The sequence below is a fragment of the Seriola aureovittata genome, chromosome 14, assembly GCF_021018895.1.
Source record: "Seriola aureovittata isolate HTS-2021-v1 ecotype China chromosome 14, ASM2101889v1, whole genome shotgun sequence".
Lineage (NCBI taxonomy): Eukaryota > Metazoa > Chordata > Actinopteri > Carangiformes > Carangidae > Seriola > Seriola aureovittata.
In genome coordinates this window covers 16,902,187-16,917,070 of record NC_079377.1, presented here as the reverse complement: position 1 = coordinate 16,917,070, position 14,884 = coordinate 16,902,187, and the positions used below count along the sequence as shown (strand labels likewise).

Below are 14,884 nucleotides of genomic sequence, written 5' to 3'. Positions count from 1 at the left end.
CGTAACATCAGGGTTACTGCACAAAGGGTAGTTTTCCCTTCATTCATTATTATTAAAATAATATATCCGACAGCCATGCTACAAAGGTGACAAAGCTTGAAAATCAAAGTTTTTCTTCAATGCATTTTCTTTGATTCCATTTTATACAAGAGAATAAAAAGCCGTGTACAACTTATGTATATAAATATGAATTTATTTGTGTTTATGAAGATTGACAACAAAAGACAAAATGACAATACATAAAAGATGCAATTACATTTTAATAGACGTGGCAAAAAAAGCTACTGAGGCCAAATAAAGGACAGTTTCATGAGGAGGTACACAAAAGTGAGCAGTAAGCGCAGGCGTAAGTTTTTCTTTTGTTTGTTTGAACGATATCTGCTGCAATTTACACACATTTTATCTGCTACAACCAGAGCCTGTACGCTACGCTGTTCACTTTTTGCCTCTTTTAGATTTCCCACTTTTTTTTGAGTATTTGGCTTCCAGGTCAGACAGGAAACTGTTAAAGTTGTTCTCTCTGGACTGCTGTCTTTGCTGGAATATAAGAAACAAGGGACAGTTATTGAGAAGAAAAACAAACAACCCGCTGTCAATTACATACATGTGTACATGCATTTGTTACCTTGAGCATCATCACAAGACTGTCATCCTCATCGCCGAGCCCCATCTCTTTCTGCATTTCTTCTGCTTCTTGTCGCTCTCTGTCAGCCTGGAAGGTCAAATGCAATCACATTACTGGACAAAGCTGAAAGATATTAGAGCCAAGTGCTTTGTGTGTAGATACTGTGTGTGAGCGTACGCTTGACTGGTGCAGGTATACATCTTCTCACTGCCTCATGCTATATTTACATTTGAATCAATAGAGTAATCTTGTTACTGAACAATATAAGATGTTAAGGTTTTAGTGGCATCTTTGGGCCATCCAACAATCACATGAGAGAAAATTGTGAAAAATAAATTTTGTGGCTTCACACCCTCTTCCTACGAGACCTCTTCTTCTTTTCAGTCTCCTGAGTAAACGCTGGGAACGCTGTGACCTCTCCGCTCTCGATGGCAGCCTGGATGATGCTGCAGAGCCTGGGCTCGTCTTCCTGGGAGCAGCACAGAGCCGAGGCTGTGATGGCGTCCATATCTCCCTGGTGCTGCACATACAGCTGGATCACATCCTGCTGCTCTTCATCAGAGCCCTTATATTTCTTCTCAAATTCAAGGATGTCCTGCACTGTAATCTAGGACATGGATGCAGAGGCAAAGCAGGTTGTCAAGACAAATAAAAGGTGTGTGACAGTTGCTGGTCAAGGCTATAAAATCATGTAAATGTGTAGTTCTATGATACTACAACAGATAAAACTAGCAAAAAAATATTATGTTTGTGTCAATCCACCGTTAACCCTGTGTACATTTCACATTTGTTTTATCATGCAATAACTCAATAACCTTGATCCCCATTTATAGTACTGTATATCATCTAACATAAAATCCCCAGAAAAACACAAACAGTGAAGACAAAGAAATATGTTTGGCTCATTATTGAGTCACATTAGTTAAAAAAAAAAGAAAAGAAAACCCCTGTTGTGCTCTGATACCTTAGGGAAGAGCAGCCTCCAGTAGTCTTCCCAGCAGCGGTCTTGGCTCAGGGTGTCAGACTCTTCATCCACCACTCCCTGCTCATCATAAACAGCCCTCTGCTCCTTATCGCTCAGCACCGCATACAGCTTCCCCAACACCTGGAGGGGGAAAGAGTCAGGTGAGAATCAATTTTTCACACATCTGCATCGCTCACTGATGTGGAGATGCTGCACCAATGGTGCACTGAGGGCATTAGTTATCATAAGCTTTTAAAAGCCGCATATATGTTATGTTTAGGTGACAATATATACTGTGGTACATTAGAAATTAGTCAATGGCCAAATTTTGCCATAACTTTTTTATACAAATTTTTTAAAAGAAAAAAAAACATTGATCCACATCCGTGGTTGTGTTAGCACATTATGGGCAGTGCTGTCATCTATCAGCAATTTTTACCTCGCAATAGCAGATAAACGAGATTGCCGCCTCAGTGCTATCTCTCGGGTATTTAATTCATTGGATACGCCAAAAGTCACAGATCTATACAGTTTCTCAGTTGTTTTTAAAGAAAATGTGGCATACCACAATATACAGTATAATATATCAATATTGTGATATGAAATTACTATTAAAATTACAAAAGATGTTATCAATATGACCTTTCTCTGATTTTTATTTGGTTTAGAGCTGAAACGATAAGCTGATAAGCTGGTCAACAGAAAAATAATAAATACTTGCAGCTTTCATCCAAAATGCCCATAATCATGGGCTTTGGCTGATTTATTAGTGGGAAAACAATGTTCAAAAACATCTCTGCATTCTCTGCACTCCACACAAATGTCACAAATGCAGAATCAGAAGTGGAAAGTAAATATGTACATTTACTTAAGTACTTAAGTACAATTTTGAGGAACTTGCACTTAAACTGAGTATTTCTTACTTTATACTTTGAGTCTGTTTCATTTCAACGGTAAGTATTGTACTTTATACTGATATATAGTTCCTCGTTATTTATTACTTATTGTTACATATAATAATCTTAGATAATATAATTTAGTAGGAGCCTGAACTCCTTTATATACAGTCAGGTGACTATAAGGTAGTTAAAACCAGTTCAACATAAACAGTAAAATGCTGCATGCTTAATTTGTGCCTCAGTTATCTAAAATGTCACATAGAATAATAACAATAATAATCACTGACAGCGGCCATTTTTTTTTTTTTTTTTTTACCATTGATACCACTTCTGTACATTTACTTCAGTAGCATCTGAGTGCAGGACTTTTACTTGTAATGGAGTATGTTACATTAGTGTAGTGGTACTTTTAAGTGTGTGCGCTGCTTGACAGCTCACCTGAAATTTCTCTGTGGCCAGCGGGTCTTCGGGAGCCCGGTCAGGATGGACTTTCAGCGACACTTTGTAGTAACTCCTCCGGATCTCTGCCTCGGTGGCCTCTTTCTTGATGCCCAGCACCTCGTACAGGTTTGAGGTCTTGAAGAGCTCTTGGCACTTCTCGAGGAAACCCATTTCGACCGAAGTACGTTAATTAGAGTTTTTATCCGGTAAAGTATTTTCTCTCAAGCGTCTAGAAGACGTTTTAACAGCCGAATTTATTGGTTTATTATCCAGAACTCTCGTGTTTTGCTTTCTCTGTGTTGATTTGGCGCGCTGGTCTGTTCCTGCACATCCGTACGTAGAGAGACGTGCTTACGTAACAAACACAGACGGCCTCTTATTGGTTCCCAATATTGAATACGTCAGACTATGTAATGCGGACTTCCTGCGACGGATGTTATTTTCATATATTTTGAATTTAAAGATCCTAAGATCGATTTTATTGTAAATGCGATGATTGTAATGTAAGACAAAGAGAGTAGCTATATGCACAATAATTTATACACCTTTGAAAACACTTAAAAATCAATCTGCCTTTAATATAGCTTATTGTATTCATTAATTTAATGTATTTTATTTTATTCTTCTTTAATTTAGTTTTTGTTGTTCTTGTCATTTCTATTTTGCTTTTCCTTTCCATAAGACTTGATTGTAATTTCTCTCACAATGTTTATCACTTAAAAAAAAATAAAAAAAATTCTTTATTATTACTTGATTAAAAAAAGGATTTTGGGGGAAAATAACTTTCAAAACTTTATTGTAAAACAGATATAGAATTTGGTCTCTGGAAAAATCGAATTACTAAATTGTTTTGCAACTCTTCTCCATCTATTTTTTATTTACCAATCTTTTTTGAGATATATAGGTATAAGCATTCCTCTTGACTCTGATAATGCTACTTCTAATTATTAATTGATAATATTAATTATTATGTTTTTTAAAAACCTGATCCTGACTCCATTTTAAACTCACACTCTTAATCCTAAACCTATGTTTAACCGAACTTAACTGAATATAGTTTAACACCTTACAGTGTCATTATAATCAGCTGCATTTCCTTTGACTTTATACTGATGCACTTTAACCACTGTCTTATGGGGCTTTATTCACTACTTAGTGAGTATAAATAAGTAATTACTTGGCAGCTGAAGTACAGATAATGAACTGATGAGGCAGGGCCACTCCAAGCCACAGTCATTCAGTTTGGAAGAATATTTTAGCAGTAATATTTTAACCTGAGTCTTTCTAATTCAACACCATTTAGACAGAAATGTCACAAATTAGTATGGCACTGAACTGTGCAAGGCCTCATCTATTACAGTAAACGTGGTAGCTATCTGAAAACAATTTTTAGCAAGAAAATCTAATTTGACAGTCCAGCTTAAATACATGCATCACTCAGTCAAGAACATACAGATACCCTAGTATTTATTGGTGCGTTCGAAGCAGCACAAGAATACATCAAAGACAATGAGGCAAGTCACTAAGTATTTTTCACTGCTTCATGCGAAAGCAGAACACAACGATACACATTGACTTTGAACTAAGCATCTGTAAATTGCACCCATCTGTGTTTATAAGCCTGTACAATATGCAGCACTGCAGATATACACTGAAAACCCCCCTGTCTCAGATGTTATCCAATTATTGCCCCATCTGTTTCTGTTGCATATTTGGCACAGTCTCTGTTGTTGTTTTTGTATTGACTTTCTGTCATCACAAACCTCATCTGTCCTTTGTACTCAGACACAAAATAAGCACTTGGACAACTGGCACATCATCATCATGATCAACAATGAAAAACAAAATGACAAAAGCACGAGAGTTGTATTGTAAATGTTATGAACTTTTGCTGGTGTGCAGATCCTTCTCATATGCTTTCCATCCACTTGCATGTGTAATGCAAGTGGAGTTTGAATATAACCATTGCTCCTCCAGGGAAGATTTCTTTGTTATGATAACAGTCTCTCCACAACAGTCAAATGGCTTCGTTCTCATGGTCAGTCTTTACAGCATGTCCATGGCATTTTCCCTTAAACTGGGACAGTCTAAAAACCTCCTGCAGGGGGCGGCAGCTCAGCATTCCTTTCTGGTCTTCACCATCTTGCTGGCGTACTTGATAGGGATCCCCCAGCGTCTCATTAGATAGACATCAAACACATAGGCCATCCCTGGCTCCAGGCCCCCAATCACAGCCGTAGTGACGGCCCGCCGAGGATTCAGCTCCTGGAAATACTTGCAGAGAACCCTTTCGGTGTCAGAGCGGGACTCTGGTCCCAGACAGGGCGCAGTTAGAGCTGATACTCCCCCGGCCTCTGCTTCACGGTTTCCCAGCTTTCTGCGGTACACACAGTACAGACTTCTTTCTTCTGTGCCCATCCAGGCCAGTGTGACACTGTTGCAACCACGCAACCGGTTGAAAGATTTTATCTGCAAGGTGGAGGGCAGAGATGGGACCCCTCTGCGGTGGTAAGCCGAGGAGGTCTGCATTTTGACTGAAGCCATCAGACCTCCTGGCAGAGCTAGATCTGTAGCAGCAGGGATCTGGCTTGTGGTAGTTCCTTCTCTTTCTAAGTGGATAAGATAGGAAGGACTTCCCTGGAGCCAAATGTGCACTAAATCTCCCCCCACAGCCTGCGAGGTCAACACCTGACCTTTGCTGGACACAGTGACCTTGACCTTTTCACCCCCACCGCAGCTCTGCAAGGTAAGGAGACCACTCTGCTGCCAGCCCCGAGGACGGAAAGTGAAGAACTGCTCTGAGTTAGAGCCTCTGTCATGGAAAGTCACCCACCTCAGCTCCCCTTCTCTTAGCGTGATGATCGCCGGCCGAGCCTCCTCATGTGTCCGAGCAAATGTCCCCTTGTACGCCATGTTGGTCCCGTTCAGCCTGTCCATCACAAAGACGTCAAAGTAATACTGGGTGTCAGGCAGGAGCTCAGAGACAGTGCAAACACTCTCTGTCCCCTGACACACACACTGCAGATCAGCATACTCATCAGTGATGGATGAAGTTGGACTCTGGGGTTCAGGATAAGTGTCCCACTGCTGCCACCACCACTCTTTCAAAATTGGCCACACTGTCACTCTCCTCCTCCTCTCTTTCTTTTCCTGTCTCTGGTCTTTCTCTTTCCTCATGCTCTCTCTGGCAGCACAAAGGCTGGGGTAGTTTTTCTGAGAGTTGACGAGGACGCAGTAATCATAACTTTTCTCTGCGTGTGGCAGGCCGGTAATGGAGGCGCTGGGCGGCCAGCTGAGGGTGACACTGGTCATGCCTACTCCTAATGTGTGAACTCGAGGGTCAGCTGGGAGCAGGGGGAAGGTGCCTGAGGGTCCCAGGCCTTCGTGGAGGTACACTGTAGCTCTGGTGTTCTGCTGTTTGGAGCGCAGCCTCAGGATGTAGATGGAAGCATGTGGATGGGAGGGACCCCTGTAGGTGTCTACTACATTGCCGGTGAAGCTGTGTATTTTCTCCTCAGTCCCAGGACCTCGCCACCACACCTCAGGCATGCTCTTTTTGGTGCTCCCTGTGAAGAAAGGAAAAAAGAGAAGAAAACTCTGAGAATGGACTTTTCAGTGCAACCAGCAGTTATACTTTTGATAGAAACATATTTGCATCTCTATAGATTCTGGATTTTTAAATTAGGAAGAATGATTAGGCCAGATGTTGATTTTACAAATTTTAACAAGTGAATTGAAGTTTTTTGTGGAAACTTCAGGCAAACCAGACACAAATTATCATTAAAAGCAGAAAACTTTCATATGTTATAAAATATGTCTGGGGGGCTCTTTAATGATATCACAAAAGAATGAATCATCCCACACCAGGCTCTTAATTGCTCATCTTAAAGGAACTATTTGACATTATGGAAAAAACGCATGAACTGTCTTCTAAGAATTAGATGAGAAGATCAACACCACACTTGGAGGGAATTAATTTAGATTAGCATAAAAACTTGCTGGATTCTTGTCGTTACCATGAGGTTGTCAGGCTACCAGTGGACACCAATCCTGTCTCCTAGAAATTACATTTATATACAATGTCACTGGGAAAACAGTTTATTAATTATAGTGTGGATGTGTGAGATGTGAACACAGTTCTGTAATGTAGAGCAGCATCATAATTGTGTAGAAGTACACAAGGTATTTCATTTTTCAGATTTTGGGGGTTGAAGGACACATTGCATAAAGTACTTAAACAATAAACAAAGCTACCCAGCACACCAAACCTGGCTGTAATAAAAAAAATACTGAGCAGCTAATGAATGAACAGTTAAATAAATAAAATGTCAACTGCCACTTCAAAATATGGTTGCCAGTATTTTCATTCATACCTAAAGTGTTTTCATTCTGAAGTACACACTCTTCACTTGAATGACGCAACTGGCAAATAAACACGAAAAAAAAAACCCGTCACCACTCGTCTCCACTGTTCATCTCTGCTCCACATGAGAAATCGCTCCTCAAATGAGACCAAATGTTACAGAATCAAAGTGAATAATTCAGGCTGGCAATGGGGACCCATGAGCTCAGGGTCTGAATGATTCATGTGTCATTTTATAACTTCATAATGTTATTTTACCATGTAGGGGAGCTTGTTTAACCTGGAAAAAGAGCTCATGAAAAACTCCAAGACGTATTTGGTTATCCAGAAATCTGCGCCTGAAATTTGATCACTTTGAGCTTTACTTTACTGCCCCGACTTTAGTTTAAAACCACTATGTAATGTTGCTGTGCTGTGGTTCCTCTGAGTTCATCTGATTAGTTTGGTTTGCTAAGCACAAAATACTGCAGACTAAGAGCGCAGTTGGATTTTATTGTTTATTCAATGTTTGAATCAAGAGTTGGCGGTCATTTTTATCTTTATGTGTGTGCGTGTTTTACGAGATTTTAAAATCCAAATCCTCATAGAAAATTTATGACAATATGACAGCCAGATATGATAACATTCACTGTTCGTGTCCTTGTCAGAGATAGTAGGTGGTATTTAGAAAAATATATAGCTTCTTTCCATGCTTTGAACTTGAGCAAATGGATAGAGCGTGCTGATAAGAAGATGTGGGGTAAAAAATAATATCTGTTTTAATCTGCCTGAGAATTTGTGATAAAGAAATTTGGTGACCACTAGGTGCTTTTCAAAATACAGGGGCCTCAGCAGTGATATTATAGAGTTAGTTTATTGTTCTATAAATGTGATAAAATGGTAGTGGTAAATTAAAGCTATGACCTCCAGGCTGCAAATATCCAAAGTCAAACAAACAATACAAAAACTATCAGAAAATGTTTTCCTTTTAGTCATGCAATAGTTTGATAATCCTCACCTATGATATGTATTCCCAGTTCTGGCTATAAAGCTGTTCCAGAAAGTAAACTCTCTTCTACAAATACAAAGTTTAGTCAGATTAGAGTGTTTGTCCTCCTCTAATTCCCTATCTGTGATGTAGTGATGATAATATCTTATTAATTGTGTTGGCTTAGTCAGATGCAGTGGTGATCATCAGGGTGTCTGAAGGTGCAGGTTGTGGTCTTTTGGTCCACTCACACTGCGGACTCTTGAGGGGTTTGTCCTTCAGGGTGCGGGCAGCCAAGCTCCATTCGATGGGCAGGTCACAGGGGCTGACGGTCACCGACAGCGCCGGGGCCTTCTTCCTCAGTGTGAAGTATAGCCTGCGGAGAAACACCGGAGATAACCGCAAGAAGCTGTTTGATTCCTCACAGGGAAAGTCAAAAAGATAACATCCTGTTTCCATTCAGCTGCAAGGTGATGGATGAGAAGACAAGATATCTTCCGGTGCATACTGTGCAACATTCTTTCATTTTGCTGGATGATTCGCAGATACGGTGGGCTGGTTATAATTTTCTTTCCTAAAGCCTGGCAATTTCAACGTTGCAGCTGTTTCAAACATTTGCCAAATGCTGTCTTTCCGTTTGCCTACATGCTGATCAGTCATTTGATAGCAGATCATGAGAGGTGACCTGAGCATCAGATGATAAGGCTGCATTGACAGCTTCAGATGGATATCTGCCTGTTTGCTGTAACTATCTGGGATCGTGCTTAGCATAGAAACTATTATGTCCCTCACTGTGATGTGATCAGATTCAAATAATCACTGTTCTTTAACTTTTAAGTCAATGTTAAGCTGTTTACAACCACAAAGATGCCTGAATAGAACACGTCTGTCTCTTTTAACCTAAACTGTAAAATGTCATTTCTTCACAGTTAATTACCCTTCAAGAAAATGAAGTAAGTGCGTGGTTTTTTGTTAATAAATATTTGTTCTCCTTCCATACCAACACCATTATTCATGATTCTGTGCAGATGGTGGTTGTTTCCAAACAGATGTGCGACACTGTCATTCTCAAGGGCGCTTTGCGGCTTATTTAATAGAGTGATTAATTTCTGAATCAGTGTTTTCTCTCCATTATTTGCCGTGCGGTTCTGCATGACTGCACCGGTGGACAGACTGCGGCACACAGGGAGATTGCATTTCGCAATTTTCAGCTCCCAGTTTCAGAAAGGAAGCGCTGGCACTGTCGTGTCGGGTTCAGGCCAAATGGGCTTCACTTCCTCTCACTCTCTCTACAGTGGTGCTGGAATCAGCCCCTGTCTCCAAAAAAAGGTGGTTGGGGGATGGCTGGTGACTTGTTATTGAAGTGCAAACAAGGGCAGAATTGATGAGCAGGCCTCAAGATGTATTCACGGGTCTTCAATGAACTGCAAATGAGGACAAATCTATACTTCTTTTATGTGAAGGAGTCATGTAGTGCCATGTTGAGTTTTACAAAATTATTTAATCTAGCACCAGAAGTCAGCAAAGCGAACTGTTTCGAGAATTTCCTGTTGGGATGATTTTGTGCCGGCTCCGCTGATTTTCTCTGTTTGTTTTCATATCTCTGGATTTGAGGCTGCTGGTCAGACAGAACCAACCATTTGAAGACCTCGGGCTAAGGTAAATTGTGGTAGGTATTATTCATTATTATCCGACTTTATATAGTCAAGAGTGGTCCCCAACCTTTTCTGTCCATAAGACTCACAGGCCTGTCAGATGAGTACCCTGTCATCCTTTTTACCTTTTACTGACAGTTCATAAAGTATATTTTGAAGCTCTTGTACTTTTGTACATCTGCTTCGGTGAAATTTTGACTTGATGACTTTTACTTGTAACAGAGTATTTCTACACTGTGATACAAGCTCTGGGTACTTTTTTCCATCATTGATCATGGCACATCATGGTCAGGTGTTACAGGTGACTGAGGTTAGTGTTTTTTTTGTTTTGTGTGTGTGTGTGTGTGTGTGTGTGTGTGTGTGTGTGTGTGTGTGTGTGTTTTTCCTAATTGGAAGTCACTAAACTAGACAATTAATCAACCAGATGAAAAAATAATCAACAGATTAATCGATATTGAAAATAATCAGTGGTTGCAACTCTAATGGCAAAAAGCAGCCCACATAAATGCTTATTGCTTCATCCCCCTGTCCCATCTGTAACCCTACCTGCGAGTTCGTCCTTTGGGGAGGGTTATAGAGGTGATCTTTCCTTCTGGTAACCATGTGGTGGGGCGAAGTGGTACCTCATTCTCAGGTGCCAGAGATGAATGCACCTGGGGCCACGATGAGCCACAAAGCAGCGCCAAGGCTGTGCCGAGACACCAGGACAGGGACATTAGTGCCATCGCGGGTTCTTGCTTTCCGTCTCTTTCACTCTTTGACTTTCCTCAGTCACCACGTCTTGGATGTCTCCCAGGCTCTGTAAACGCATGGTGGAAAGGTCAAGAACATCAATCAGAGCCCATCGGCAACACACACACACATACACACACACACACACACACACACACACTGTAATGCACTCAAACACACTTAGTTAAATTTCGACAGTACCATTCACACAGACACTAAAGAGCTGTAGCAGCTGATGATTCATTGATATGAAGAAACATCCTATCCTATTCAGACAGAATTATTCATGCAGGGGAAAAGAAATTGCCATGCTATATTACTCTGGGATGTGTGTGTAGCACAGCTTGACACTCACTGTAAAAAATCACCCATCGCACCACTTTTCAAAGTGTGAAGTGGGTTGCTAATATCACTCTGAAGTCGATGCCTTTACATCTACATTTCTATTTTTAGTTGGGGGAGTTCAAATGGGTCTGTTCTCCAAATATCTTTCATCATGGGTATTAACGCTACTTTATCAGGAGAAAGGGACGCCATACTGATGTGGGGAGAGTTACACAAACAACACCTGGAGGTGCTCTGATGCAGTCAAATCCAATCAGCATACATAAATGCAAAGTCTAACAAGAGGGACTTGTATCAGATTTTGTCTGTATCTCTCTTTCATCCTGTCTTTTATTTTATTTCTTTCACACTCTATTAGTGTTTCCCGTCTTTTTTCATGCATGTACTTGTATATGGGTGTGTGATTGTGTGTGTGGTGGTGATTTAATGATAGTAAACAGAATAACTACAGGTCTCAGTGTTCTTCTTTCTCCCCAGAGAAAACACATTTGTTCAAAGTCACAGTCTTCACAAACACACTCCCCGCTTGCCTCTAACAAGGTGTATTATGTCAGCGCTGCGCCCTATAGATCAGATGACAATCACAGTGGAACCATGGAGGCGTCTACAGAAGGTACATCTGAGTCTTTTGGGCCCCGGGACGCTCTGAGATCCAAACTCGCAAACCGTTGCACAGCTACAAAGTCACACAGAGGCGCCTGCTCATTATCCTTGCACAGAAAGAGGGGAGTGAACGACCCATAAAGCTTTAACTGAGAGACATGCAGTGGGAGAGAGGCAGATTGAAATGGGAGGGAGGGAGGAAGGGGAGGCTGAGGAAGGGAGGGCTGTGGAAATGGAGAGCAAGAAGAGGAGGATGTTGGATCCTAGAGTAATTAGAGGGAAGGAGACAGAGAGTGAAAAAGAGGAGAAAGAAGAGAAGAGAGCTGGAATCAGAGAAAAAAAGAAACATTGCTATGCAAAATGGTTGCAATGAATTTGTTTCTGTTTTAGCCAGACACATGAAGCTGATTGGTGTTTACTTTAGCCCCCGTGTCGAATGGGTTCTAATGTGCCACATATTACCAGGCAGCAGCACAGTCTCGCAGACCCTTTCACCCCCCCCCCAACTCCCCCTATTTCAAACTTGATAAAGATGAAGAAACAAAAAAGCTTGGCGGGCTTGTTTCTTCAAAATGCAACTGCTGATAAAATATGCATACAGCTCTTCAGCAAATTACGGCCAATTGAATTTTCATAAGGCAAAAGAGACTGGGTCTTACAGAGAGAGGGAGCTTAGTGAACTTAACTACCGCCCTCAATAAATAAATACACACTCCCCTTTAAACACAGGAGCTCATGACTTTGATGGTCCCGCTCACTATCTGCTCAGCTTTTTTTTTCTTTTAGATGAGTTTTCTATGTCTGTTATGTTTATCCCAGACAGTCAACTGACTGCATTTTTTTGGATACTGTTTGGGTATTAATTAAAGATACTTCAACCCTGCTCTATTTTCCTTTCTCTTTCTTTCTCTGCCCTTCTTTTCCCGTCTGCTTTTCACTTCTTTTGGCCGCCTTATTTAGAAGTTGATGCAGGCTCAGTTTCAGAGGGACAGGTTGAGTGCTGTGTGTTATCTGTCCGCACATTGTATTAGCTATCTTCTATCTCCCTGTGCTCTGGCAGGACCATCTGCCTTCTGTTATCTGCGGGCAGGGACAGATTAAATGGCATGGGGTGGTCCCTGCAGGATCCGTTGTCCCCCCAAACTACTGTGGGCAAAGAACTGGCCTGTGGTTCATGGTGGGGGTTGATGAGATGATGGCAGGGTAACATGCAATGACCATGGCACTTGATAGGATTTTACGGCTGATTTTCCACCACGCTGCATGTATATTCAAATATATTAACCCTTCTCCTGTCTTCCTTACTTTCAGTGTCCCTTTGTGCCTGCATCTCTCATTCTCCTGTTTCTCCCTCACACACTTTTATACAGTATCCTGCCCTTTCTTGATACATACTTTATGTCTACTCTCTCTCTGTGATCACTGCCCCACTGCACAGTCATACTTTTCTTTTCAAATGAGAAGGGAATTTGTGGTTGTCAGAGAGAATACACAGACACAGTGAGCGATAAAATACACAGGTAACAGATTAACACAGCCGTCAAACGTGCAAAAATGTGACACTGTCAAGATGAAAACCATCCTGCAACAAATGAAAAGTACCGTGCATCAGTCTCGGCTTTTTAAAAACCCTCCAGAGACCAACACACGCTCTCACTCAAAAAAGAACTGATCCAAAGAAACAAGTTGCTGACTTACACATCCTGTTGAAATTTGAGATGCTGACGCACTCACACACACACACACACACACACACACACACATGCTCTGCAAGGAAAACAACAAGCATGCATGCATCCTTACCTTCTCTCAGTGCACGCTCTCCCTCTCCGGTGCAGGGAGTGAGGGATGGGATCAAATGAGAGAGGGAGTGAGGATGGAGGAGGAGGAGAGGGGGATGAGAGCCGGTTGCGAAGAGAGGAGGAGCGACAGCAGGTTGTTGTCGGGTGTTCCACTGACTCCTTCTCCCATGGGGTGCTGCTCACTCCCGACTTCAGGAGGTGTCTCTTCAGGGCTCAGGTGTCCCTTTAGGGCTGTCCCAGCTGCTGTGTGCCCTGGTGTGGTGCAAAGCTTCCCAGGCTCTCTCACTCTTTCTCTCAGTCTCTCAGTCCTTCACATCTGGAGGCTTGTCCTGCTAAACACCGTGTGAATGTCATTCGGTCAGTGAAGCCTGGATCTTCTCTTCTCTTCTCTTCTCTTCTCTTCTCTTCTCTTCTCTTCTCTTCTCTTCTCTTCTCTTCTCTTCTCTTCTCTTCTCTTCTCTTCTCTTCTCTTCTCTTCTCTTCTCTTCTTGTTTGGCCTCTGTTGTCACTCTTTTTCTGCCTCCTGCTCTTTTCACTTGTTCCCTCTGTTTACCTCCTCTGGTAGTGAACAGATCTCACTTGCAATTCAAATGGGCTCATGTGTGATTGTGTGTGTTTGTGTATCTGTATGTGCAATCTGAGAGTGAGGGAGCAAGTGGGTGAGTGTGAGGGGGCTGACGGGGAGGTTGCTGAATGGGGGTGGAGATGAGGACAGAGAGAGAGAGAGAGTGAGGGAGAGAGAGAGTGTAAAGGGGAGGTGATGTTATAGTTAAATACATTAACCATTCTCTGGCTGCTCTGATAACATCTGTATTAGGAGAAGGCTTCAGACAGCATGCTAGAGGTTGTGCTGTCTTTGTGCCCCTATCTCTTGTTCAATCAGGTGAATAGACTGCCTCGAAATGAACATGTTTAAATGGAAGAATGGCCTTTCAGCCACTTAATGGATTTATGTGCTCGCTGGCTTTAAAACAAATAACAGTACCGTGTTAAATATAAAGAGGAAAACTGGACTATTGACATGTTTCTAAAACTTAAATTTTTTTTGTGCAACAAAACATTTTAATTTGACCTTTATTTTTTTAAATTATATTAATAGAATAGCTTTTTCTAAAGATATAAAATTGAAAACAATGAAAAGGAGGGTCCACAGTACAGCTTGTGTTTCTTCATTGCTCATTTGTGTTACTATATCATATCCTTTATTGTATCCTTAAACAGAGCTCATATGTAGGGTATAGATTTTAGCTACAGGTTTTAGATACTAGATACTATCAAATGTGGACAGGTGATCCCTATGGGATTTCATTGGATTTTAGGGTGTTGGTTGGATTCAATTTCTTTACTTTTCATTACTTTACATATGAGGTTCCCTGGATTTGGGGTTCAGGTCTTCTAGCTTCAAAGGAAGAAAAGACAAGTTGTGTTTTTATGGGGGGTTCTGCATCAGACTATATTTGGAAGTGACAGAGTTAGGCTGGCAGTTTC

At 41.4% G+C, this 14,884-nt stretch overlaps 2 protein-coding genes across 2 annotated transcripts; both read right to left on the bottom strand.

The window, feature by feature from the left end:
* Positions 1 to 172: 172 nt before the first annotated feature.
* On the bottom strand, positions 173 to 3,262 carry LOC130181630 (dnaJ homolog subfamily C member 9-like). The gene is made up of 5 exons (XM_056395988.1): positions 2,927 to 3,262; positions 1,590 to 1,730; positions 978 to 1,232; positions 626 to 712; positions 173 to 537 (listed from the first exon to the last, which is right to left on the bottom strand). Exons 1-5 carry the CDS (start codon positions 3,098 to 3,100, stop codon positions 436 to 438), a joined length of 759 nt encoding a protein of 252 aa, XP_056251963.1. The 5' UTR covers positions 3,101 to 3,262; the 3' UTR covers positions 173 to 435.
* Positions 3,263 to 4,379: 1,117 nt separating this feature from the next.
* On the bottom strand, positions 4,380 to 14,041 carry ndnfl (neuron-derived neurotrophic factor, like). Its single transcript, XM_056394641.1, has 4 exons — positions 13,398 to 14,041; positions 10,461 to 10,713; positions 8,511 to 8,635; positions 4,380 to 6,495 (listed from the first exon to the last, which is right to left on the bottom strand). Exons 2-4 carry the CDS (start codon positions 10,637 to 10,639, stop codon positions 5,045 to 5,047), a joined length of 1,755 nt encoding a protein of 584 aa, XP_056250616.1. The 5' UTR covers positions 10,640 to 10,713; positions 13,398 to 14,041; the 3' UTR covers positions 4,380 to 5,044.
* Between the last annotated feature and the right edge of the window lie 843 nt (positions 14,042 to 14,884).

Excerpts from the sequence above, each read along its gene's own strand:
- LOC130181630 (XM_056395988.1), bottom strand. The coding sequence starts at position 3,100 with ATGGGTTTCCTCGAGAAGTGCCAAGAGCTCTTCAAGACCTCAAACCTG. Across the intron at positions 713-977 it reads AGAGGTCTCGTAGGAAGAGG|GCTGACAGAGAGCGACAAGA; the intron begins GTGTGAAGCCAC and ends TTGACCTTCCAG. Across the intron at positions 538-625 it reads GTCTTGTGATGATGCTCAAG|CAAAGACAGCAGTCCAGAGA; the intron begins GTAACAAATGCA and ends CTTATATTCCAG.
- ndnfl (XM_056394641.1), bottom strand. The coding sequence starts at position 10,639 with ATGGCACTAATGTCCCTGTCCTGGTGTCTCGGCACAGCCTTGGCGCTG. Across the intron at positions 8,636-10,460 it reads CCCAAAGGACGAACTCGCAG|GCTATACTTCACACTGAGGA; the intron begins GTAGGGTTACAG and ends GTTTCTCCGCAG. Across the intron at positions 6,496-8,510 it reads ACCCCTCAAGAGTCCGCAGT|GGAGCACCAAAAAGAGCATG; the intron begins GTGAGTGGACCA and ends CTTTCTTCACAG.